Genomic DNA, 25,703 nt, shown 5'->3' with positions numbered 1-25,703 from the left:
TATTACATAAGATTTCATTTGAACTACCTCTCAGCGTAAGATGCAAACATTAGGTAAGTTGAATGGGGTTTGCTCACTGTCACATTACGTAAAAGTTATAGTGAATGCCAAAATTGCAAAAGTTTATCACCAAAAAATAATTTAAAAAGAAACCACGATGAAGTCTTTCTTTTTATGTGTTTGGAAGTATCCAGTAGTTTCAAGTTGCTGTAAACTCTGTTGTGTTCTTTTAACTTCTGTAGTTTTAGTCTTGCAAACTCTAGCTGCTGAACAGGAGGCAAATCATAACTACAAGCTTTCATAATCACAGTCTGCTGAGTAAAGACAGTTTTGTGTGCAGCATTGTTGTTTGGCTATGGAAAGCCTCATTCACCAAATGTACCATTAATTGAGTATTTTTTTCTTCAGTACTTGAGATGTGAACTTGATGAATGTTTTCTGTAATGGATGCGTGCCACAAACTGCATTGTCTTGTTTGCCTCTTTTCCTGAGTTTTAATGATCAGTTTATTATTGCGGATGTGAATATGGCACATACAACTTATTTTCTGCATAATTGTATAAAATATAAATGGAAAAAAGTTTAAGATCTTACGCAGTATTTAGAGGTAATGTATTATAACAGCCTTATGATGCAGTTTTACTTACAGAGTACTGCACTTCTTTTAAACTGGATCATACCATCTTGGTAGGTGTAGATCAACTTTGCATGAGTGTGTTTGGGTTTTATTTCTTTTTTCATTGAAGTTTAATTCTTAAGTTCTATTTCAGTGTTTGTGTTTACTACTTGTGATCATGTAGTTGTGCCTTACATTGTGAAAGAATTTAGTCCAGCGTGCACTGTAATTCCTAAACTCTGCGGTTTGAAAGGTGGCTGTGGATTTGGATGAGAAAATGACACCATGCATCAACCAACCAGTTCTGTATAAACTATGATGAAATGTTATTGAAATGTAATTTTTGTTTTCTAACCTGTTACAGGATTGATGAATGACAATAAAAGAAAAAATTAGACCTTTCTAATAGACCTTTCCATCATTTGCTTTAGACAGCAACCTGCTTGGAAAAGGGGGATATATCTGGTGGGAAGCCACACTTTTAAAGGCAAGCTATACACTCAAATTTCTTAGACTTGTGAAAAACTGCAACAAAAACTTTCATGAGGAGACTGTAATCAAGCTAAATTGAGTCGTTTTTTCTTTTCCCAGTAATTGCACAAGGCTTTTGTCGGTCAGACATGGCATTCAGTGTGATCTGACAAAGGATGTAACTGGAAGACTTAGGTGGGGTGCTTGTTCTAAGGCTTCAGATTAAGGATGTGTTCAGCTGTTGGGCAAAAGCCGCATGAAGAGCAGAGAGAGAACCCAGGTGATCAGTGTATGTACAATCAGTCCCATGATGAAGTGGCAACTGAGTTGTGGAGCATTCACAAATACTACAGTTAGAAACTGAAGCAGATCTTCCTAAGATCTCTGCTTAGACAGTATAGAAAGTTTGAGAGAGGTCTTCTCTGAGAGGCAGTTCAAGTTGGGAAGTTCATTTCTGCCTTGATTGCTTTCTGGGGCATCTTTCTCCTCAGACCATGTAAGAGCCTGTTAAGTTTCTCTCCCTGAACACAGTTAGGGTGTGAGTACTGCATTCCCCCAGCGTGTCCTCCTTTGGAGGTGGGCTGACCTCTGGAAAATGATCTCCAGCACTGCTTAGTTGCCTGGTAAACTAGACAGACCTGCCTTAATGGCCTTTCTGGCTAAAAGTACGCAAGTGCAAAAACTCCCCCTCTGACAGCTCACAAAGCACAGGGCTTTATCTGACAGGCATGGCTTTTCTGGGCTTAAAAATCTTTCTTTGGAAATGTCACCAGCTGCAGGATACTGTGAGGTTCTGGGGAGGCAGCAGGGATGTGAGGGTGTGACCAGGTGCAGCTGAGTATGGGATCAGTGGGGATTGAGCACAGCTGTTGAAGCCAAGCTGTGGCTAAGTGTTTGCAGCTTACATCCTGGAGTAGATCTGCTGTGTTTGCTTAATTTTGCTCTCCTGTCCTCCACGTTTACCATTTGGTGTGAAGCCTGGATAGCTGCTCTTTTTTCGTTAAGCTGTGACAGAAACTTCTATCATGAGCATAATGGGGAGGAGCAGGAACGTGTACTGCATCTGAACAATGGTGAACCAGGTAAGTGTATACAACCTCTGGTCTGGAATCTGTATGTATAGATGTGAACAAGCTCAGGTGGGTAAAACAGGCCACCACATGGGTGGAGCTGGATGAGGGGCAGTGGCTGAGCTCATGACTTTCACTTGATGTCAGAACAGGGATAAGGAGGTATGCTGATTTAACCATGAGCAATGCAAACAGTTGGAAGGGCGCTCCTAATTTTTTCAGTCTAGTCCTCATCTGTGTAGTTTCCCTACTTGGTTCCCCTGAAATCATTTTTGGTACTAGAAGTTGACTTCCCTGCTTAGGGAGATTATCCACTTGGGCATGGCAAGTGGGAGATGTGGCAGACCATGCAGAGTGGCTGTAGGGAGTCTGCCTTCCTCTCTTAACTGGCTAATTTCAGGCACTTAGCCAAAAGTAGCCTAGTGAGAGCACCCTTCACCCTCAGTTGTAACCTGTGAATGTGTTGTGGCAAGCAGATGCAAACAGTTCTGTGGTTCTATTAATGGATCTCTTAAAAAAAAAAAAAAAGTGATTAGCAAGTGTGCACTTCATGGATCACAGAACTGCAGTGATGTATTGAATGGTTTAATGAGAAGTTCACATTTCTAAAGTTGAAAAGCCTTTGGAGTTCAGTTTTGCTGAGAGTAAATAATACATAATGACAAATCTGCTAATAATAACATTGTGAAAAAGCGTCAGGTAAAAAAGGTTCCCATTATACATAGAACATCACTGCATTTTTGTTCTCTTTTTATGCATTCTGTGGTTTCTGCAGTATGCCTGGATGTTACATGTAAGAATGACCTTTTCAGAGAAACAGCATTAAACAGCCTCCTTGCAAAAACTAATGGAGAATTAAGGCAATACATGCTTTTACTGATCTGCTCCCATGGTGTCAATGTGCAGTGTTACAGAAGAAAGGGAATAAGTACGGGAGCTGTGGCTAGAGAGTTAGCTACAGTTTGAAATCTGTGAAATTTGTGAATAGTTTGTGTGAGCTTTAGACTTCTGGTGCACAAGTTCTCCTCACCAACATGGGTGTTTTCCTTGCCCTGCTTTCTAGGAAAGAACAGGTCATATTAACACTTGCCTTGTTGGGAAGAGCCTTCCCCAAGCTGAAGCAAAGAGGCATCTGAGAGTGATGTATTTATTGTGTGGCTCATTCTCCCCCTCCAATTTATTCCTACATCCTGTGATCAAAGCTCATCACTTCGATTTAGTTGAGTCAGAAGCCTGTTAGTTTCAGGAAGTTAATGCTCTGTGGAAGAAATAATGGTGCTATTACCACAGTAGCCTTCTGTTGCATCTATCAGAGCTGTACTGGCATTATTAAATTTCAGATAATTCAGCTATTGAGCAGAGGAGTGTGCTTTTCTTGGTTTCACATCACTTCATGTAATTGGAGATTGCTCTTTCTATCTGTGACATCCATGTTTTCTGTTACAAGAAAAATAATCTGTAAGTCTAGGCAATCTGAGAAATTCTAGTAATTCAGAGAAACGAGCACCCATGAGCCTTCAGTTACATTTGCTGCTCTTCAGACTCAGGCTTTTAATTCCCCAAGTGAGCACAAGTTACCCAGAGCCCAGCCTCCCAGTTACTAAGGCCACAGCACATCACTGTGTGCTGGGCCTGAGATGTCCAGTGAAGGTTTCCTTTTTGGTATGAAGATGGGATTTTTATGCTCTGCTTTTTCATTTGCTGCTGGCTATTTCACCTCTTTTTGTTTAGTATTTATTCTTTTAATGCTGTCCCTGCAGTTTGCACTCCATATTATGGTGGTTAAGACAGCTCCAGTGCTATCAACACCACAAATGGTTGACCCATCTGAGGTCTGTCTCATGTGAATTTCATCTTCCTGCACCATGCTGACAGCATTCAGCTCTATATCATGTTTATGAGGGTGGACAGTGATAGGACAAGGGGGAACGGTTTTAAACTGAGACGGGAAGTTTAGGTTAGATATTAGGATGAAGTTTTTCACACAGAGGGTGGTGGCACACTGGCACAGGTTGCCCAAGGAGGCTGTGGATGCCCCATCCCTGGAGGCATTCAAGGCCAGGCTGGATGTGGCTCTGGGCAGCCTGGTCTGGTGGTTGGTGATCCTGCTCATGGTAGGGGGGTTGAAACTACTTGATCATTATGGTCCTCTTCAACTCAGGCCGTTCTGTGACTATGATCCTCCATCATCCAGGTTTGAAGGCAGTGGATGATGGCTGCAGAGGGGTTTAAAATACTGAACTCCTCCCTGTGGTAGTTCACGTGATCTGGATCACAGAAGCTGAGCTGTCAGAACTGTTGTGATCAAACATTGCAAATTGTTTGGCAGCATTACAAGCTGGAGGTCTGGCTGTGCATTTCCCACTGCAGGGGTTTTGTTTTGCTTAGTCAGCAGCTGCTCTTCCTGTTTTAATGTGCATCGAGTCACTGAACTTAGATGCAGGAATAGAAATGTGAGGAAAGGCAGCCTGCTATACTTCGTGCTATGCTGGGATTCATAACTTTGGTTAGTGACCCTTCAGGTTGTTTCTATATGTGTATCATTGAAAGATAAATGGCTGGGGGTGGTTGCTCTGTCCAGCTGGTACTGCTGGCAGGGAGGAGGTGGTGTACAGTATGTTCTGGTGTGCCAGGAGTGGTCTCTTAGGAGATATCTACTATCAGCTTTTTGTGGCTCAGGGAGTGGGGACAAGGAAGAAGAGAGCAGAAGGCAGGGCTGCTGCACAGATGGGCTGAGTGAGCAGTGCTTCAGTTCTGTGTTTTCTTACATCTGCCAAGTACTGTGGGTCTGACAGGGAGGTGGGGGAAGGTGTTCACCACATCTCTGATACATACTTGGCAAAAACCTGGAGCATGTGCTCCCCATGCAGTGGATGCAGAGTCATGCTGCAGTGAGGGGTGCATGTTGGGCTGGAAGGTCTGGACCTGGTGAGGGGAGCTGGTGGCCGGGGCAGGCCTATATCAGCAACAGGGATCCACAAGGTAGCCTGCAGTGCAGCTGCCCTCTGCTTGGGGTGAATCAATGGGAGTGTTGCACTTTTGGCATCATTCAGTGTGGTCTCCCTTGTGACATGGCTTATCTACCTCAGACTCTTAGTCTGATGGCCCTCACAAGTTGGTCTTAGCAAGATCATTGTCCTTCCTCCTTGCAGATTGTAATGGCCAAAGCCATGAGGACGTCTCGACTAGCTAAGTTTGTTTTAAAAAAAGTAAGTTGTGTTGAGATTAGGTTTAGGAGCTGAAATACAGTAGTTTATTCAAAACAGTGTTCGATAGGGTATAGCTTTCCTGGGGATCAGAGAGACTAAATTCTGCAAAATGCTATAGTATTACTGCATTCATGTGGAAGGAACCTTTTGGTGCTGGGTTTTCTTTCTGGGTAGTAAAATAAAACTGGAAGACACTGATAAGGTGGTTGCAACCTGGCATGAAGGCAGCTTGAAAATATCACATCTCCTGTTCAGTAACAGGTAACTACTTCTCGAGGACATAGCTATTCCAAGTATGAACCAGTGGCTTGGAGATGGAAAGAGTTCACTCATTGCTTTTCCCTGAAAATGACTCTCTACTGCGATTTATGTGGAGAATCGCTATCACTGGTAGTCACGTTTTCAGTGTAGGTATTAGAGAATGAATCTTAAATGACGGGGCAAAAAACAACTAAACAAAAGAGAACCAAACAGCAGGTTTGCAAGGTTCTTACCAGAATTTCATATGTTACAAGCAGCACTGCTACTAGAAATGTGATGTGTGAAGATGAGGGGTAAATTTATGTAACACTAGAATGAATCACACTATCTGCTCAGTCTGAAATTGCAGGAGTGTACTATGCGTAGATGAGGTATCTGATTTGGGTACTGCAGATATGAATGGGGGGTTGTTTTATCTTTGGTTTCTCTGGAGGGTCTATCCATCTTCCTTCCTGTTATGCAAGGAATGGCAATTGTTTTAGCAATCAGAAATTATATTTTTCAGACAGCTAAGACCTGCTATTAACCCTGATTAAAAAACAAAACAAAGCCAACAACCAAAAATAAACAACCAAACCAAGAAAGCTGATATGTGTTCAGTAAAAATCCTGTAGCAAATAAAATGTGATCCACCAGACCATTTTTTGGTTTGTTTGCTTGTTTTGGTCAAATGTCACAGCTGTGATTCTCCTCTAGGGAAAGTGTAGTTGTGTAATTACAGAGGAGAAAAGATGAGCTACTTACCTTGGCAGACTCTGTTTGTGCTTGTAGCAGGAAGACCGCTATGCCCTGCCGATATCTATTTTCATGCTGTATTAGGAAAGCATTTCGCAGTCTGAAAACTGGGGGGAAAAAAGTGAAGAAATGATACAAATTCCCTCATGCAACTGCCACCCCAGGTTTATATCACATTGTCTGGTGATGACTGAAGATGTGATATATGTGGCCATCTTTTATGATTCTCAATAGGACAATGCACCCTTGCGGGGTAAATTTTTTGCTGTGTGGGAAGCTTTGCTATTTCAGAAAGATAATTCTACTTGTACTCATTTTAGTTTCAATTACTTAATCACTGTGCAGCTAAATTACTTTTAAGTCAGGCTGAAGGTCATTAAAAGAAGCTTCCATTCAAGTGGACTAAATTGTAATTGATGTTAGAGAAGAATAAACGTCAAACAAAAGGAGAATGACTTCCAAGTCAGAATGTATATTACTGGTTTCAGAGGTGGATTCCTGCTATAAGACATCTGAAGTTGCATCTCTTGAGCAAGGTCCTGGCATTCATAGAGAGCACGAATGCAGTGTTGTGCCTCTTGTCTCTTCAATGCAATGTGGCAGGCTTTGGGCTAGTGTTATCCTGCCTGCTGCCAAAACTGCATCTCTACAATATTGCAACTTGCATATATATTTCTAATCCCTGTATTGAGGTATGTTTCTTGCCAAAATGCAATCAACCTTCAGCAAGCTAATGTATGTAGATAAAAAAATCTGAGTTTTGATTTTAATTGGCACAGGGGCTCAATCCCACACTGCCCTGCTCAAGTAGCTTCCTGAGAATAAGCTAACTGACCTTTCACTTCTACCATGACCTCACTCCCTGAGATGCAGATAAACTGGCAGCATTCCCCAAGGTCACACATTTCTGAGAATATCTAATCCTTTCTTTTTTCTTTTTTCTTTTTATTTTTTTTTCCCTGCAAAGGAACATTTTTCCATTGATGCTGGCAGTTCTGCTTATTGCTTTATGCAAAATGGTGAAAATTTGAACTGCAGGCTCCCTATAGTCATTTTAATCCCTATTTTTATTGTATAACACTCCAGTGGATGCTGTATTAGGTTGAGGTTTCCAAGACATCGCAAAATGTAAGTAAGGAATGGAGACTATTCCCTCTAATTCTGTAATGATGTTGGTAGGAATATGTGGTGAAGAAGTCCAGCAATTTGGTGCAGAGTGTGGGGAAGGGCTGTAGACAGGGGCTGGATCCTGGACTGATCTTCAGCAGTTGACTTCATCTACTGCCTGCAATTGTGTCACAGGGACTCTGGTTTGAACATAGCGAATACCCACTAGGAAAAAAACCAAAAATATTATTCCCATTAGCACTGTGGCTTTTACGCCCACTGTTGTATGTGCAAACTGGGGGCTGCTGCCCTGTTCTCCCCAGCAGCCCAGAGCTGCCTCCCTGTTGGCTTGATTTATGCTGTGTTGGTTGTGAAGTTTGTCAGGCAGGCAGACAGCATCTGGAGCACGGTTAAACAAAGGTTATTCTCCTCTGTGCTCATCTGCTTACCTCATATTTAGTCATTTGCCTTTTGTTGCCTACCTCTATTTCCTATCAGCATTTTAACATTGATGCTGAATGCTAATTACTCTGGGTGAACGTGTTTCAAGGTTATCATAAATTTTACATGCTCTAGGTTTATTTTCCACATTTATTGATTTTCCACAGACTGCTCTAGCTTCCTGAGCTTTTCTCCTAGTCCTTGGGATTAGGATGGCTGTCAGGCCCTGAAGCCTGGAGGTTTGTATTTCTTATTTCTCTTCTATATGTGAGTCTCCTGGGATTTGGTAGCATTAGACTGAGCTGTGTAAGCTTGTGGAGGTAGTTCAGATTAAAGAGAAGTCCTGACTGTTTTTGTGCCTGCTGCCCCACTCAACCTTGGATTTCGGAAACTGCCTTAGTTAACATCCACTTTTACAAGTCACTCTCTGTGAAGGCTGGTCCTCCTCCCCTCCGCACCCAAAGGCACACCATACATTACTGGAAGTAGTTTCCCATGGTGATGCATTTGGAGGTCTAGGAGAAGGGAAGCATTGGCTTAGGAAGAATGATTTCCATTTGTGGTAAGAGAACAGTTGGCTCATGACAGAACACATTGGAGTCTTTATGCCACCCGTGGGGTGAATGGAACATACTTGAGAGTCACCCATGTGCATGTGAAAGTCCCTGTTTCAGGCAGGGGAATATGGGCTGTCTATGTGGGTGTCTGAAGGTCATGGAAAGTGTGAAGCCAACTACTGCTGCGGCTTTTGTACTCCATGCAACTGGGGGTGGTTTGTGTGCAAATTATCCTTAAACCACTGCATAGATCATGCATGGAGAAAACTTTTTTGAAAGCATTCAGATGCACCCAGAGGTGTACCTGTTACATGGATGGCATCAACGTTTTTCAGTATTAGTCTGTCCAGTGGGATGGGTTGGTCCAAGACTTGGCAAAACCCACCTTCTCTTACAACTGACTGCAGCTCCGGAGCAAGGGAAGGACAGACAAGGGTTAAGCCTGTGTCTGAGCCCCCGTATTTCTGAGAATAGAAAATGAAGTTGATTAGTATGCTGTCTGCCATCTGCCCGTGAAGTACAGGCAATAAACAGCCCTAAATTATGTGCTGTGTCTCATCAAAGGTGTTCAGAGATTTATTTGCCAGAGCAACATCAGAAACTATTTCTCTGAAAAACTCATCAGTACCTGGAACTCTCTTGTCAAGGTCACGCCTTGTATTGAAATGGCACGACAGAAACACAATAAAGGTCCTCAGGCAGAAAACAAAGATGTTCAAAGATCCTCTTTCACCTATCCTTTCAATATCAGATTTTCTCAGTTTCTTGGAGATGCATTTCCCTGTCTCCCCCTCATGAACATGCAGAACACAGAATTGTTGGGTCTCCAGATGGGTAACAACCTCACTCAGAATACTCACCAATACGTATACAGGCAAACCCTCAGTGAGGTTTGCCAGCAGGCACCAAGCCCCTTGAATTTCTGTTCCTTTCATCTCTCTCCTGCTGTAGGATGGTGTTGTGCAATGAATGATTCTAGAGCAACATCTTCTGTATGTCCTATAAAAGCAGAGCAACTGCTTCTATTATTTTAATATCTCTAAATTCAACCTAAGCTTATTGATATTTAGTATAGGTCTGCTTAGGCTTAATTTATATCAGCTTTGTAAACTTAACTAGCTAGATACTTTTTTACATACTTGTATTTCTGGGTTGGATTGGATCATGAGAGGATCATTGTAAACTTACATTCTTGAAACTTCTGAGCTCAAGGAATCCAGCATATAAGAACGGCATCAGGAAAATGTTTGGTCTAGTAATGCAAGTTCTGCCTGTGGCTCCCCTGTAACATACTGAATCTAGAAACAGGGTTCATTCATTTATCTAGATAAAAAAAGACATAGTAACAGCTGCAATCACATACCTCTCAATCCGTCATTACCTTTTTGTTACGTTTAATTTTGGTGATGGATAGGAAATCATCAAATAGAAAGAGGTAGACATCAAGAAGTCTTGTGCTTTCTGAGGAAGAAAGAAAAGTCAATGTGATGGCATGATTATTGTAAGGAATTGCTGTTTCTACATTGAGGCACATCTAGGAATCACTGCATCTCATAGAACACTTAACAAAGAAATAATACAGTTTCCAATACAGTACACAACTACTAGTCTCCTAGTCTGCACTCTCAATCTTAAATGTATTATGCTTTTTCTTTTTTGGCTATTAGTATTTGTAGTGGCTACCATGTTATGCAAAAACAACTGCCTGCCCATAGAAATGATGTGGATCACCTGCAGTGCCTCTAAATGCAACAGCTGGCATGCTACAAATTAGCAAATCCTGCATAGTAAATAAGTAACCTTCTGAAAATGTCAGAGATAAGGAAGCAGTGAAATGCTGCTCTTTTCTGCCACCTGTAAATACCTGTCTGCAGCCTTCTGCACAAGGTATCACCTTGTTGAAATGCTAGTTGATGGTTTCACAAAGACCTTTCAAAAGCTACACAGAAAAGAGTTGGCTTCTCTTTTCTTCCTTGTTTGGAAGGTCATGAGGATGTGAGACGTACAACAACAGGTGTCTGTGAGAATGCTTCTAAGTCTTGAAGTTGTATCTCCATGCCTTGGTGAAAATTCCACTGTTATTGCTGTAGAAATAATAGGGAATAATTTAATGGAAGGAAGAGCAATTTTTAAAGCAACTTCCTCTGGGAAATCTGGCATTTAGAGTCTCCAGAAAGCTCTCTTCATGAATGAATTTGCAGTTTTGCCCTTTGATCTTTTACTTGTTTACAGCTCCTCCTTATTCCTTTATGCCTGCTTGTCTTTCATTTCCCTGTTTTGTCTCAACTTGCTATCCTACTCAACCTCCAAAATCATTCTCTATGTGTGCTGCAGGCTTTATCCTTTATCAGTCCTCTGTCTAGTCTGTAAACTGGTAGAGCCTCGGGGGGCATCAAAAGCCCAGCTACTCTTCACTGCAAATAGGGATGCTCAGAGCTACTGGTTCCAGGCAATTTGCAGCATGATAAAATACTTTCTTGGTTGCTTTGTTCTGAAATGCTTTGTCTTGAAAACCTATTTCATTAAGATTGTGCAAAGCACCTTCAGTAACTACTGAAAAGGAAATGCCATGAGGATCATCTTATGTGCCGATGGAGATTCAGAAGACTGTAAGCTGGGCTGTTGATGTGTATTTAAAAATACTCTTGTGTAAGTTTCTATGAAGTCAAAAACTTGATAGGATGTTTTCTACAGCTTCGCTCATACAGTGTATGGCTTTTGTGAGCATTATACAGGAAAAAAAAATATTTGTTGCAAACCCTACCACTGTTCTCTCAACCTCTTCTGATATCTCATGAATTTATCACATCTTTTGCATATCTGAAGTTAGGTTTTATTAATTGATCTCTTTACCTTGTGGTTAAGATCAGCAGAATTTCAAAGAAACTTAACCAAAAAACAAACCTAAACAAAATGAGGAGGATAGTAACTTGTCTTCATTTTCTATTATATATATATATATATATATATATATATATATATATATATATATATATATATATATATATATTTATTTATTTAGAAGGGGAACAATTGATAGCATTCTCTAAGATTTTCCATGGTGAATTTCATATCTGTTGGCCACTTGAATTCTTATGTTCTTCCTGGGCATTTCATTCTCCAATTTAAAAACTTGTCTTCATGGACTTTCCCTGACTTTCACATAGTAACACGACAGCCTGATCTTGATCTTTGACTGTACTTTCTCTTGACTCCCAGTCCCCCTAACCATCCATTTTTGATTGTGCTATTTTTAAATAGCAGCTGACAGCAGAAGGAGTATTTGCTCCTTGAACATTCTGATGAAGAACCTGCATTTCTTGAAATAGAAACTTTCTAGCATTTCCTTCTGGATTCTAAGATTGCCAGAAAACATAAAACTGTGTTGCCAGTGGTTACAGTTTCATTCAAAGAAGCTCAGTTCACTTTAACAACAGATATGTTTGAATCAGGGGTGTGACATTAGGATGTGCTTCTTTCTTTGTGCAGCATTACATTTCCGTTGTGTCTTGAAAGATATTTCATCCAGACAGATGGACAGATACCAGACACTTCAATACTGCAGCTTGCAGCCAGCTGGCTTTCTTGGTGGGTAAGAGTTATGCTCATGCCTCTCCATTTTCTGATTACATATTGCAAAAAGAAATGTGGCTGCCTGATGTCCACCCTTACCTCACTGCATTTATGCTGGTGCCTTGTCAAGAGGGCAGTGAGTGTAGGGAGAATGCTGTCAGAAGTGTCTTTCTTCCTCCTCTGCCCACCACCCCATACACAGCAGCAGCAGTCTTTCCCTCTGATTCCCCTATCCCTGGTGCTGCACCTTCTCCTCTGCCACTGCAATCCTCCTCATGTGGGAAGAAAACCAAAACCACTGAAAAATGGGCTCTGTCCCTTCACTGTTCCTTTTATGAAACTAATAGTAAGAGGCAGGAAGTATTGGGACCTCCCTGTCTGTACCTCTGCTTTTGTCGAGGTGGAGAAGGAGTTTTAAGGCAGTGGCTGGGCCAACTTCTGCTGCAGCCACCCTTGCATGCTGCTTCCACTTTTCAGATGCTGCTCTTCTCCAAGTGATCCAACCACCCAGGCTCTTCTTGCTGTTCAGGCACAGAGGAAATGCTCCTCTCATTTGCAGGCAGCTGCTACCCAATAAGCAGCCTCCGTCCTGCTACAGAATGGTGCCTCTGAGTCTGGAGATGTATCTCCCAGCTATGCCAGGGAGGTAGGTGGCTGTGAGCACACTGAAGTGGGACTGCTGTGCTCCGTGCGATGTTAGTGGCAGGCATGTTGGTGAGTGTGTTGCTGATGGAAAGGAATCCTCTCAGCTTGCTATTGTTTACATATTACCTTCTTGTTCCAAGCTTTGCATCAAAACAGCAGTCTTAGCAGAGATGAAGTACAAAATGGAAAAGGAAAACCTCTGGATTTTTCATTTTAAGTATAATGTGCAACATCATGGAATTCAAGTTCCAGAGGTGAGGCTTCCTGATATCAGTTCCCAGGCATGTGGGGCATTTTATGTAGGGTGGTCTAAACTTCCCAATGTCCTTTTGCCACATCCTTGAACCTGACAGTGTAACTCTTCCTCTGAGTGACAGGCACATGCGAGTCAATCTGATTTCCTGAGCACCTGGCAGATTGAATGTCCAGATGTGCTGATAAGCAATCATGAGCATTACTCATCCCTTTGGCATTCTGGCTATTTCTCAGGCTTTCTCTGACAAGATGTTTGCTGCTTCTTTCCTGCAGCTGCCCATACTATCTTACAATTCATTCTGGACTGCCATAACAAAGTGTAATTTCACTAAGCTGATTCCTAATACCAGGACATAGGGATGTTACCTGCCAGTGTCAGCCTCCTGTCATGAAGAAGTCTGCTTGCTGAAGACAAAATGTTTTCACTGCTGTTCTCTCTCAAGCTTTGTTTCAAACACACAAAAAAGAGAAAGACAGTGAGAGAATGGGGAGTCTCACATATCCAATTCCAAATTGGGACGAATCCAGCAGTTAATGGAGACAATGTTTACTGATTTATCAGGCTAAGTACACCACAGCGCTAATAATTGAGCATGACTGAGTTTCTTCAGCAGTGCTATTGCTTAAATCTGTGTAATCTTCTGAAATGTTAAGCTGGGTTTTTCTTTTCCAGAGTAAATGTAATGTTTTTTTCAGCTCTGTGCATGAATAGACAAATCCTTGAGGTGAGACTTGCCTGATGATATTACCATAAAGCTGTTTAAAGTCTGTTTGTCTGGATAGGAAGCAACCACAAAAGAAAGGTGTATGTGTTCTCATGGATGCTGGGTAACTTTAAATGATATTTGAATAAGAAATGGGAAATTGGCTTACCATGAAGAGTAGAAGAAGCAAATATTTCCTATTTACTCTGCTGCTTAAAATAAATGTATTAATGTTTATATCTATCACGTTTCACTCTGCCCCCCAAAAGCAAACAGTGGAGAGTCCTCCTGGCTCATCCCGTCGTACTGTCTGGGATGTTAGCGGAAAGCAATTCATGCTGCCATCCTGGGGACTGTGCACAGTCTGATTGTTCACCAACAGCATTAGTGTGTTCAGGCTGTGGCTGCTCCTGTGAGGGCAAAGCCCATCACAGCAACCAAAATACAGACAATCAGTTGGCTTTAGACTGCATTATAGATTGGAAACTAAGCCTTCCTGAAGGAAAAACGCCCTTAAAAGTTCTGCTTACCTCTGGGACAAAGAATCTCTTGTAATGATCCCAGACTTCAGGCCAAATTATGACCTCATGGAGCTGCCTGAATTTCTGAAAGTTGTCCAACCACTTGACTTTACCTTCCAGATCCTCTGAAATATGTAAAGCATCAGTTACTGCCAAGGCTGGCAAAAAATAGGCTGCCTTTTTGAAGGTGATGAATACTGATTATCTCTGGTAGAAGCCAAAGGATGGAGTCCTGGCCTAACTGGAGACAATGACTTAACTCTTTTTAGGTCAGCAAAGTATCAAACTGTGCATTCAAAGAGGCCTAAATTCACTGCTGAATGCAAAAGTGCTATCCATTAATCTGACTTAGCAAGTGAGGGAATTGTATAAAACTCATTTAAATGATTGCCTTAAAAAGTTCTTGAAAAAATTCTGCCTTTCTGAACACCGTCTGAAGTGGTGAGAGGAAAATAATTTTCATTATGTACAGTCTGATCAAAAGGCCGTTGAAAACAATGAGAACATTTTAAGGAGAAGTAGTGCCAGAAGTGGCTGAAGAATATAACTGGAATGAGTGTCTCAATACATGAAAAATGGAGATTTCAGTCCTTGCTGATTGAGGGCCATTGCAGGAAAAACTTGAATGGACCTGCAGTTTAACTCCAAAGTTTTCATGTTTAATGATGTTGCAAAGAGTTGTTTCAGATAATGCACGTATATATACCAGAGAAGAAATTCTGGAACTGATGCTATTCTTTATGTCACTGGCTTACTTGTCAACAAATTATGGCAAACATCTGTCAGGTCTGCGAGTAAAGAGGCCGACAGCTCCTGTCTTTGGTTTCCTTACCTTAGAGGTAACCTTAAGCGTAGTGTAACCAAATCCTAAACACTGGAAGAGCTTTGTTGTTGTTCCCTAGATATCCCATGATGTTGTGGCCCCATATCCACATATCCTTTCTCCCAGCAGAGGTCCACCATTTAGTGACAAAAGACCACCTTATCTTTCTGGAGCAAAGAGTGGAAAAGGCTTGTGTGTTTTCTTCTACAACCTTAGCAAAAACAGGGATGAGCTCAAAGATCAGCAGTGGGGGTCATGCTGAGAGTCCCCAACTGGAGACACGTACTGCACCCTGGCTGTGTACCTACTGAATTGACAAATTTCTTAGAGCAGAATCCAGAGGAAAATAAACAAACAAAAAGCTTCCTGGATCAATCCCTTCTTTTTCTATAACAACTAGGGAAAAGTTGTAGCTCTGATGGCTCATCTGCTGCTTTTCACGGTAGGACCCTGTCATTTAGTGAAAGGTCATTGGCACAATATTACCCTCGTGAGTGGTATTTTATCCTATTAAGGATTAGCCCCAGCAAATCCTCTTCATACATAAATCCAACTCAAAGACTTCTTTGTTTGGGATTTTTCTTTATTTGTTCCAATTTGTGATCTGCACTTAATTGTTTCCATGTTGCTGTGGATGACTCTGAGCCAACACAAGTGAGTCACTGATGTGGGAGTCCTGTGACCTTGCTCAGAGGGCCCATGGGTGGCACCAATCATTTCCTACAAAAGGACTCAAGACTGTTGAAAGGCATGCACATTCTCCCATTCTGTGGGGAGACCAGCCTCGAGCACAAAAACATCACGTAACTTAGTAATTGTTAGTTGTATATTTTTGACTTAACCATAGCTACTTACGTATGGACTTTTCCACTTTCTCTTCAAGTGACCAGATAGAATCTTTCTCTGTTTCATCAGTGCTCCTCTTCCAGATGTTGTTCAGGAGGAGGAGATAGCGGGTCAGGCGGTGCAGAGGAGCCACCAGCAGCTCCGTCAGGTGCAGCCTCCTGCACTGCTCCTCCTGCTCACACCACTGCTGGAGACAAAGGGCACCTCTCTTAGGCCTCTGCTCTCTGGCAGTGAGGTTGTATGCATCAGCTGTAATGAGATGGGCTAACTAAAGACAAATTTCTTACCGAGGGTAAGGCTGATGTAAAGGCTGTAGCTACCATGCATGCATTGCTGCTTTCAGGCAGAGACAGAACCTGTTCTGTTGTTTTTACTCTTCATAAATTCTGTCTCTGCAGTGGTTGCTTGCTCTAACATCCAGGATGCTGCTTCCTCTCTGAGGGAGTATGGATTAATGGATTCTCTTGTGTAAGCAAAGCAGACCAGCCTTCTTGCCACAGCCTGGCCAAAACCCACCCTTCTCTTTCACTGTAGGCTCTCAAGCCCTGTGAATGCACTGATGTGCTCCTGGCTTTCTGCCTCCTCTTTTTTTTGCCTTGCATTATGTATTCCTTATGGAGAAGCAAGTCATGATATTCTACTCTGGCTGTGAGGTCGGTGTGTATCGAGGAAGGGAAGATTTAGGTTGGATGTCAGGGGGAAGTTCTTTACTGTGAGAGTGGTGAGGTGCTGGAACAGGCTGCCCAGAGAGGCTGTGGATGCCCCTTCCTGGAGGTGTTCAAGGCTAGATTGGATGGGGCCTGGGCAGCCTGGTCTAGTATGAAATGGGGAAGTTGATGGCCCTGCATGTGGCAGGGGGGTTGGAGATTTACTATCCTTGAGACCCCTTCCAACCCTGGCCATTCTGTGATTCTGTGGTCACTGTTGATGTGAAGAAGGCGAGGCCATCCATGGGTAACGGGTGCGATGACAGTGTTGCCAATTTCCATGAATCATCCTCAGCCCTGACCCTCCCAGCCCATCGCTATGACTCTCTGCTTGTGTGTGTGATGCCACTGAACACTTACAATGCTCCTGAGGTCCTTCAGCCCCTCACTGAGTTATGGGCTTACTTGGTTAAAATGTAGGTCAGCATGTCAAGGAATTATGTGTGGAACACATGAATGCTTAAGGCTAACAGTACATATTATCTGCCTGTAAAAGTGCAGCCTCTTTTTTTTTTTTTTTTTTTTTTTTTGCCTTTTGGCTTCTTCCTACTCTTGCCTGTTCTAAATTGCAAATATGACTAAGGGAAAGTTATACTCTGAACGATGACTTCATATCCATGATTATTCACTGCAGTTCAGGTATTTACGTAAAATGCTGTCTACACAGTTCTGCTTCCAGTGAACTTTTCTGGTCTGATGATAAAATTCTGTCAAAAGACAGGAAGGCTGGAGATAATAAGAACAAAACCATTACTTTACCTTCAGGTAGATGCCAAAATCTTCCCTCTGTCTCAGCTTTTCCAAGTAGAAGACAGTGGTGGTATGATTGAGGCAATAAATCTGGTGTGTCTGGCAGAGGTCACCCTGGAAAAACTGCAAAATAGGCTTGAAAGCTTGTCAAGAAAGGAAAATGTGATGACAAAAGGAGGAATTCTGCTTTTAGTTTTGTAATGTGGCTTTTACCTGAGATTACCTTGTACTTAGGGAGAGAGTGGAAGAGGGAGAGTTTAAGAGTGAAGGGTGAGTTAGCAGTACTCAAATTGGTATAATACTTAAAAAAGAAAGGTAGGGAGGGGTTCAAACACTGAGTGGGAGCCCAGTTCTAGCGGCTCTGCAGAGGAGAAGCAGTTTTAGACTTTGTTCAAATTAAAAATAAACAACGTGAAACTGATATGGAAGCTGAAGATCAAAAACACTGCCTGAGCAAGAGATTTATGTGGCCTCAAATAATATGCCACTTTATTTCCAAGTATGTTAGCTCTTAGAAATACTGAATGACATCAGTGATAAAGCTCATTATTTCTGGGATTGAAACACTTGAAGTCGGAGGAAATTAGGGTAAGACTCTCTTTGCCTTTTTAAAACCCTAAGCACTCTGAGATAGGGTCTTTCCTAGAAGCTTTCTATGGTCTCTACTGCTACAGAAAATTCAAGTTTGGCTATCACATGGTAAACTTGATGATTTCCTGTCTGCATTAATATTACCTGCTGTTTGGCCATAAGGAAGTTGTACAGGAAATAAAATGCTTGTGGGAGAACCCCTGAACATTGTTCTCACTCTCTTGCGTATCATGTTGATGACCTGAATGTCTTGGCAGCAGCAAGATAGCTGGGTCTGTTCCTGCTTCTCACTTAGCAGACACAGGCCAAAGTACATATGTATTTCACTGAGCTCTTATATACTTGCTTAAATACATTTATGGGTCTGGTATGTGGAGTAAAGGAAGGATCTAGATGATGGACTGGAAGGAGGCAGGGTACAGCTGGAGTCTGGGCCAGTGTCTGGATTTAGGGAAACCTCCCCTGCAGACAGAGAAGCTTGGTTCTGTTGGTGACAAAGTCTTCTCAAGGTCTGGACTGTGGTTCCCAAGGAAGGGAATATCTTTCCTTGCTGTGTTCCATGTACAGAGCAACTTTCCATGACCACCTCAAACATGTCAATGAATAAAAATGTCCTACTGGTGGGAAGTACTTGAGGCTAAGGCCAAACTACCTGTGACAGCTGGCATATCCTTGACTGACTTGACTGCTTTAAGGCACTGCATACTCTGATAAATGACCTGTTGCAAGGACCTAGTGAAGTTAAACAAGAATATTTCTAATTATGTTACTTTTCTGACTGTGGAGATGAAGTTCATAGGTGATCCTGATTCACTGACATATTCCTTCACAGTTTCCAAAAATTTTCCACAGAGCTGAGGCTTATCTAAGTAAGGGGGAGAAAAAGAGAATTAGCATGACTGAACTTCCTCAGTTTAAAATAACTTTATTTCTCATTCCTGACCTCTTCATAGTCTTCAGGCCTAACACTTATCTCCATGATATTGCCAGGATTATCTTCAGAAAATTACATCAAGTGTTTTAATTAGTCAGAAGATAAAATAAATCTATACAAATAGCCAGTTACATCACAGAATCATAGAATCACTCAGGTTGGAAAAGACCTTAACGATCATCAAGTCCAACCATGACCTAACCATACCTCACTAACCAACAACCCTCTGCTAAATCATATCCCTGAGCACCACATCCAAACGGTTTTTAAACACGTTCAGGGTTGGTGACTCATCCACCTCCCTGGGAGCCCATTCCAGTGCTTAACAACCCTTTCTGTAAATAAGTTTTTCCTGATATCGAATCTAAACTTCCCCTCGTGTAACTTGAGGCCATTTCCCCTTGTCCTGTCACCAGTGAGATGAGACCAACCCCGCTCTCACTGTAAGCACCTTTGAGATATTGGAAGAGAGCAATAAGGTCTCCCCTCAGACTCCTTTTCCCCAGACTAAACAGCCTCAGTTCCTTCAGTCTCTCCTCGTAGGGCATATTCTCCAAGCCCTTCACCAGCCTTGTTGCCCTTCTTTGGACCTGCTCCGACACCTCAATGTCCCTGCTGTACTGAGGTGCCCCAAACTGAACACAGTACTCATGATAATACCACATGACAAAAGCTTTGGAAGAGGATTATGATTACTCTGTTTAAAATTACTTTATGGTAACAGCTGTACTGGACATGAATCAACACGGAGAATCACAATGGATGAATGATATCTACTGGAAAACATTGTGTGTGACGGCTGTGACAATTGAAGCCTTCACATTCATTTGAAGAAGAAATCATATTTCATAGTCTAAGTTTGTTAAGTACTCTAGGAGATGAGGGAAAATTCTGTAAAATGCTTTAAAATGTAGAAACTGCATTTGAAAACCCCATATGCCCTGCAAGTTTTCCAAGGGTGCCTACACTGTCAATCAGATGTGGGTGAAAGCCTGTTCCTAACCTCTATGTGCCTCTCAGTGTTTGTTCCCAAATTCACAACCAGGTTAAGCTTCGGGCCAAAGTTTTGTTCAGTCATAAGGAAAGAATTGTATGGGTTCAGTGCACTGTCAGCGGCTCAAACTCTGTGTTGCCCATGTTTAGAACATACAGCAGTCCTGGCCGCATAAGGGCCATCACATGTGTTTGAAGGCTTTGTCGGGTCTTCATCAACCTTGTCATTTTCTTCAGGCATCTTTCTGAAAAACTTTCTTATGTCATTGTATTACCTAATATTTCCCAGTGATCAGAAGAAAACATCACCACCCTCTGTGATACTGCTATGAATTGCTGTTGTAACTGCATGCATTGCTTTGTTTGGGAGCATGATTGCTTATGGGACAATGTGTCTTTCATTTTATTGAGGGCCCACTTTGCACCTTTTACAGCATGCATTCTTTCATAGATTCAGCCTACTGTCAAGAAAAAATGCATGCAGTAAATTGCATGAAAAAAGCCGTATTAAGCGCTGGGAGTAGATCATTTTTTCCTACATTTGCCCACTCTTATTTAAGCAAGTATGCACAGTAAATGATAATTTCTTGTTAATAATGAAAACAAAATGTGAAAAAAATGGAAAGTTTACTAAAGATCATTCTCTCAAGTCACAATGAAGCTCCAACCAAACACAAAGTATTATTTGTTTCCTAAATCACATGCAACAATAGACATCATTTCCTTCTTTAAGAATGAGAGGGATCAGAAATGACATATCATCTGAGTTCTAGTAACTAGATGATTTTTATGATCTTAGCTCACAACAAGCATGAGGTGAAACCCATCAAATAAAATCTCTTTTATTGTATTTCCAAGCATGTTCACTTGGTGAGTGGTCAACTACTGAGCAAAGATGAGTTCATGTGTTTGAGCACTGGTTAATTGTCTCTGCTCTGAAAAGCTTTTCTGCTCTTCTTGTTTTGCAAAAAAAAAAAAAAAGTGAGATGTTAATGGTTAAGGCAAGGGCATAACAACAAGAGACAGAACTTAAAGTAGGACGTTTATTTAGGATGTGTGATATGGTCATGAGTTATTGTGAGAATGATTGACCATAGCCATTCAACTTACGAAGCTAAAGAGCCCTTTCCAAAATTCACTTTGCTATTAAGGGTATTTGTAGTCCCTTAAAGTAACTCTAAAGTCAAGCAAAACTTCTGTGTGACTTCTAAAGCTATGTGAAAACGATTCTGGATTTGTGGGCTGCTTTAACTTTCAGGAAATGAGCTCCCAGCAAATTGCCAGAGCACACTGCAGCCAAGCCTCATCTTCACAGTCTTCCTGGAAGCTTAGGGATGAGTAGCACATGGATGCAGAACATTGGCTTCGTGCTGGCAATAGTCCTCCATCCACACAGGGGAAACCCTGGCTGCAGTGGGGTGGTTGTCATTTTGTTTTTCCTTGCTCTATCAGAGAGGCTTAATAGATATCAAAGTCCATTTATTTGAGAAGGGAAGCTTGTAATTGAAGTTATATTGCTGTTCTTAATTATGCAGTAAGGATTGTGTAGTTGGTGTCCACTTTCACAAATCTTTTTAAAAGGACTTTGTTTCTGAGAAACTAAAACTCCTGTTTGCTTCAGAAACAACAGTTGAATGAGCTCTCTGTCATCTTTTGCTGGAGACTTTGCAGAAGTTAAACCAGTCACTCAAACTGAAATACTCAATAGAAATGTCAGAAGGACTAGTTATTTGAACTCATCTTCAATTGAATGTGTAGAATCTGAATAGAAACCTTAGTGTTGGCTCCTCATCTCCTTTTATTGGGCTGGCCGGTTTCTGATCTCAGTACAGGTTGCACTTTTTTAATTTTTTACTTTTTACCTTATTTAATTCCTCCAAGTTTGCAAAAAGTCTCCATAAGTCCACGTCCAAGAGAAATTCATTACTCTGGAGGTATTTTAGAGTCTTTATAAATATCTTTAAAAATAAAACAAATTCATGTTATTCAGTGATTGTGTTTATTTATATATATAAGGCAATTTTCATGAAAAGAATGTGCACCATAATTCTGAAATGATCTCATGATCATGGGCAGAAGATGATGTTATGAGAAAATGTCCTGACCTACCTGACTGCAAAATACAGGGCTTTGTGCTAAGGACGGGGTACGAATGATGGCTCTGGGCTCTCTGCAACTACTGCAGAAGTAGCAATGTTCTTGCTGTGTTCTCTCTCTGAATGGAGCCACTGAGCCAACTCGAGATATGTGTGGAAAAAAAACCATAGCATCAGAATTGTAGAGTTACAGATCTCTGTGCCTTTTCAGAACACTTACCCTCCTAACCCGTACTGCATAAGCTGTTGGGAGCCAGTACGAAAAAGAGAAAAGTTGTTGGAATAGCTTAAATAAAATGCTTGTGCAGTTTTTACATCTCTTTAGGTTGTTCTATTAACCTGTATTGAGTGAAAACTGCCTTTGTATTTATTGGCTGTCTAAGATGGTACATTATCTAAGCTCTTACAGGGATCTTGGACCTGTGCCGAATCTGACCTAGAGCTGAAAAAGGCTTAAGAAATGTAGATTACTAAGTGGAATTTTTACTGCATTAATGAAAAAAACCCTTGTCACTCAGGTGCTGAGATTAAATTGCTGGTGAGTGTTTAGGCAGCCTTAGTTGCCAGGAGCAGTAGGCCTGAGAGCTTAAAAGGGATTTACCAGGATCCTGAAGTTCCATACGGAGATTCATTAAAATCAGTGAAATGACATTTCTAACATTCACCTGCTTTATTTATTCATTTTATTTCTAGAACTCTTTTGACCTCTTTAAACTGAGTTGAGAAGGAAAGACACTTTCATCTTGCTGGAGCTGTTGATCCCTTTTCTGTCTATTTCTATTGTGAGTAGGAGAAGGAATTCAGCCCGCTCTTCTCTTTATTCCCTTTACTTTGCAATTCTTCTTGTGTTGCCTAGACTACTTATTCAGCAACATGGAAAATGTTTCACTAGCCTCATCTGTTTTTCCTTAAACTAATAATAAAATTGATATAGTCTGTGCAGAATAAGAGAAAAAAGATAGGAAGAGTTATAGGGAAGCATCCATCCTTTAAAATAGTTGTACTAATTTATGATGTGTGATGAACATAAACATTACACACTATTACTATTCTTAGTAATAGCTGTTCTTTTCTTGTCCATACTGAAAAGCTTTTAAAATTCACTAAGATCGAGGTAATCTGGAGTTTTGCGGAGGAGTGTTGTTGGTTTACTTGTTTTCTGATAAGATCAGAACTACAGATCTGCTGTTTTCATGCTCTACTGAGAAAAATCTAATCACAGATATGTATGAAGTTAAACCAAGAGTATTCTATAGACGTGTGATAGAGAAATACCCAGTAGTGTCAGTTGGAGGGTGGTTTCAGTTCAGTTAGTGAGAGGAGGAGTGAAATATCATTCAGAATTAATGGAAGAATCTGTAATCATAATGTATTTGTGGAACACTTAAAGGGATATCCAGAGACAGATTCCATCAAGAAGATTAAGAAAAAACCAACAACCAAAGAGAAACTGGAAAAGCAGGGAAGATAAGTGGGGAAAAAAAGCAAGAGACCTGGAGACAGCAAATGTGAAGTTAAAGATGGCTTCACATCTCCTGTGCTGCCAGCAGGGTAAATGTTTAATCATTCTTGAGAGTTGAAATCTGAACTTATCATCTTGAGAACCAGCAAATGATCCAGAAAGTAAGTGCATTCACTTGTGAAAAGTTCCTACACTGCTTCTTTTTTCACTTGCAGTTGGCTGTTCATGTTTCTGCTCAGTTTGTTGAGCCTTTATAAATTCATGCCAAGATTAACTCTGTTGAATAGTAAGAAGGAATAATCAACTTGCACCAACTGTTTCAGAACAAGTGAGAATAATCCATGATCTATTTGCTCATGTAAATAATTCTGCTGCCAGTGTAAGTGATTCTTATGCTGAAAGTTTAAAGCGTCCTTTAAAAAGATTAAAGAACTCCCTGAAATTCTCCTGCAAAATATTCATAACACGAACATGCAGAATTTAAAGGTGGCACAGAATGATACCTTATCTTTATAGGACATTGTATTAAAAAAACAGTGGGCAGCCTGCAAATGTTAATGAATTTAATTTGTTATGCTGCTGGAAAGCAGGGATTTATGATGATCTCTAAGTTTTCAGATGATAAAGTCAATAGGTACCGTTTAGCTTGGTCCTGGAGCAGCTACCATCAGTCAACTCACCTGCTCCTAGGTCAGAGGCTCACATATAAGTTAGGTGCCTACAGAAGTCCTCGACAAAGAAGTCTGTGGAGACCTGAGTATAATAGTTTGCTTTGGAAAGCAAAATGGTGAGTTGGTGAGAGGATTGTTGGCTTGTGAACAGGTTGTCTGCTGCTCTCATAGGAAGGTGCCTTCCCAAATCAGCAGCATGGCAAAATCTGAGTGGTTGTGAAGGTCATTGCCTGCCTTGTCTGACTCCCACATTGCTCCCCTTCTCTTTTTCAAACTATTCATTTATACCTCTGTTTATGCTTCAATTTTGCAGATGGGATTTGTATCCAGATTAATATACTGAAAAATGTTGACTTAGGCATAAAACTTTTGTCTTATTTTCATCCTGAAGAGTTTAATAGATAGCTTTCTTGGTTCTGTATACTGAATACTCTGATACCTTGAAACAGCGAAAATCATCTACACCACAATCTACAGCCTTAATGATTGAAAGACAGTGTTCCAGATCAGATGCTTGCTTCTGATTGTCTTTACCCTGTTTAATGACAAACAAACAAACAAACAAACCAACAAAACAACAACAACCAAAAAACCCAAAACAACAAAACGACACCAAAAGCCTAATTCATATGATGTTTAGAGTACTAAAAAGAAGCTTACTCAACTCAGTAACCTTGCCATGATCTGTAAGGTATGTGCCCTTAGCCATGTGATCTTCTTATATCTCTGTGCTCTCCTACATAGAGACAAGATAGAGATGGCAGGTTTATTTGTAGCCATGAGTGGTGTGCGTAGATGCCTTAGAGGTGTGGGTGTGTATGGTCTTGTTTATGCAACAAAATGGTCTTTGGTGGGGCAAGGCATTGGTACGGCAACAGACAGTGGGCTACCACCACAGTGCAGAACAAATAACATTTCAATTCCTTCAGCACAGACAGAAGTGTGAAACAGCAAAACTCAAATTTGAAATCTTCCTTCTTCCATCTCAGTTGCATAAATATTGGGTGAATTTTATTATTATTATTATTTATTTTGTTAATTTTGAACATTGATTTGAAAAACTCCTTTGGTCAGCTGCATAGTAATGTCTGGAAAAGGAGTTTGTATAGAGCTTAAGGAGCTAGAGTTGTGGGTTGTTTTTTTTTTTTTTTTTTTGTTTTTTTGAGGGATAATGAAATCAAAACATTTGCTTTTGGTTTTGCTTTACTTTTCAGTCCAGCAGTGCCATGTAAAGAAGTTTAAGCAGTATTTATGAACACAAATTTAGTGTTATGGATTGGCATGTGGAAAATACATGAAGGTGTTCTTGAAGCAAAGCTGTGACTGAATTACCAAGGCTCACTCTTGCTCTGAAAGCAGCCTCCTAGGGGTGCTTGGGTGGGTGAGATGCAGAGCTGTAGCCCCCAGCTGGCACAACTTGCAGTACAGCCTCCCTGTCGCAGGGAGACAAAGACAGCTTGTGCTCCCTTATCACTGGGAGCTGCCTTGGGTGCCTGCAGATAAAGTCATCAAACAACATCTTCTGAGAAATGTACCTTTGTTGCCTGCCCTTCTCTGTTCCCCTGGTGCTTTGTAGTGGGGACCTCTCCTCCTACCACCCTGCTGCGCTGGAAGGTAAGGGTGCTTGCTGGTTGTCTTACCGCATGCAGAGTCTGAGCTGTTGGA

The 25,703-nt window shown here is 41.2% G+C and overlaps 1 protein-coding gene across 1 annotated transcript; it reads right to left on the bottom strand.

Annotated features, from left to right (window-relative positions):
• Positions 1 to 3,543: 3,543 nt before the first annotated feature.
• PLEKHG7 (pleckstrin homology and RhoGEF domain containing G7) lies at positions 3,544 to 18,679 on the bottom strand. The gene is made up of 9 exons (XM_048928981.1): positions 18,653 to 18,679; positions 17,301 to 17,414; positions 15,844 to 16,018; positions 14,176 to 14,290; positions 13,307 to 13,398; positions 9,849 to 9,928; positions 8,772 to 8,931; positions 6,372 to 6,469; positions 3,544 to 3,594 (listed from the first exon to the last, which is right to left on the bottom strand). Exons 1-9 carry the CDS (start codon positions 18,677 to 18,679, stop codon positions 3,544 to 3,546), a joined length of 912 nt encoding a protein of 303 aa, XP_048784938.1.
• Positions 18,680 to 25,703: the final 7,024 nt, after the last annotated feature.

Source organism: Lagopus muta, chromosome 1 (assembly GCF_023343835.1).
Source record: "Lagopus muta isolate bLagMut1 chromosome 1, bLagMut1 primary, whole genome shotgun sequence".
NCBI lineage: Eukaryota > Metazoa > Chordata > Aves > Galliformes > Phasianidae > Lagopus > Lagopus muta.
Note: the sequence above shows the minus strand (reverse complement) of the source record. Positions and strands in the feature narration are given on the sequence as shown.

Excerpts from the sequence above, each read along its gene's own strand:
- PLEKHG7 (XM_048928981.1), bottom strand. The coding sequence starts at position 18,679 with ATGAACTTCATCTCCACAGTCAGAAAA. Across the intron at positions 13,399-14,175 it reads AAGAGATTCTTTGTCCCAGA|GTGTTTGAAACAAAGCTTGA; the intron begins GGTAAGCAGAAC and ends TCTCTTTTTTGT. Across the intron at positions 6,470-8,771 it reads TGATGCCATCCATGTAACAG|TTTTCAGACTGCGAAATGCT; the intron begins GTACACCTCTGG and ends TTTTCCCCCCAG.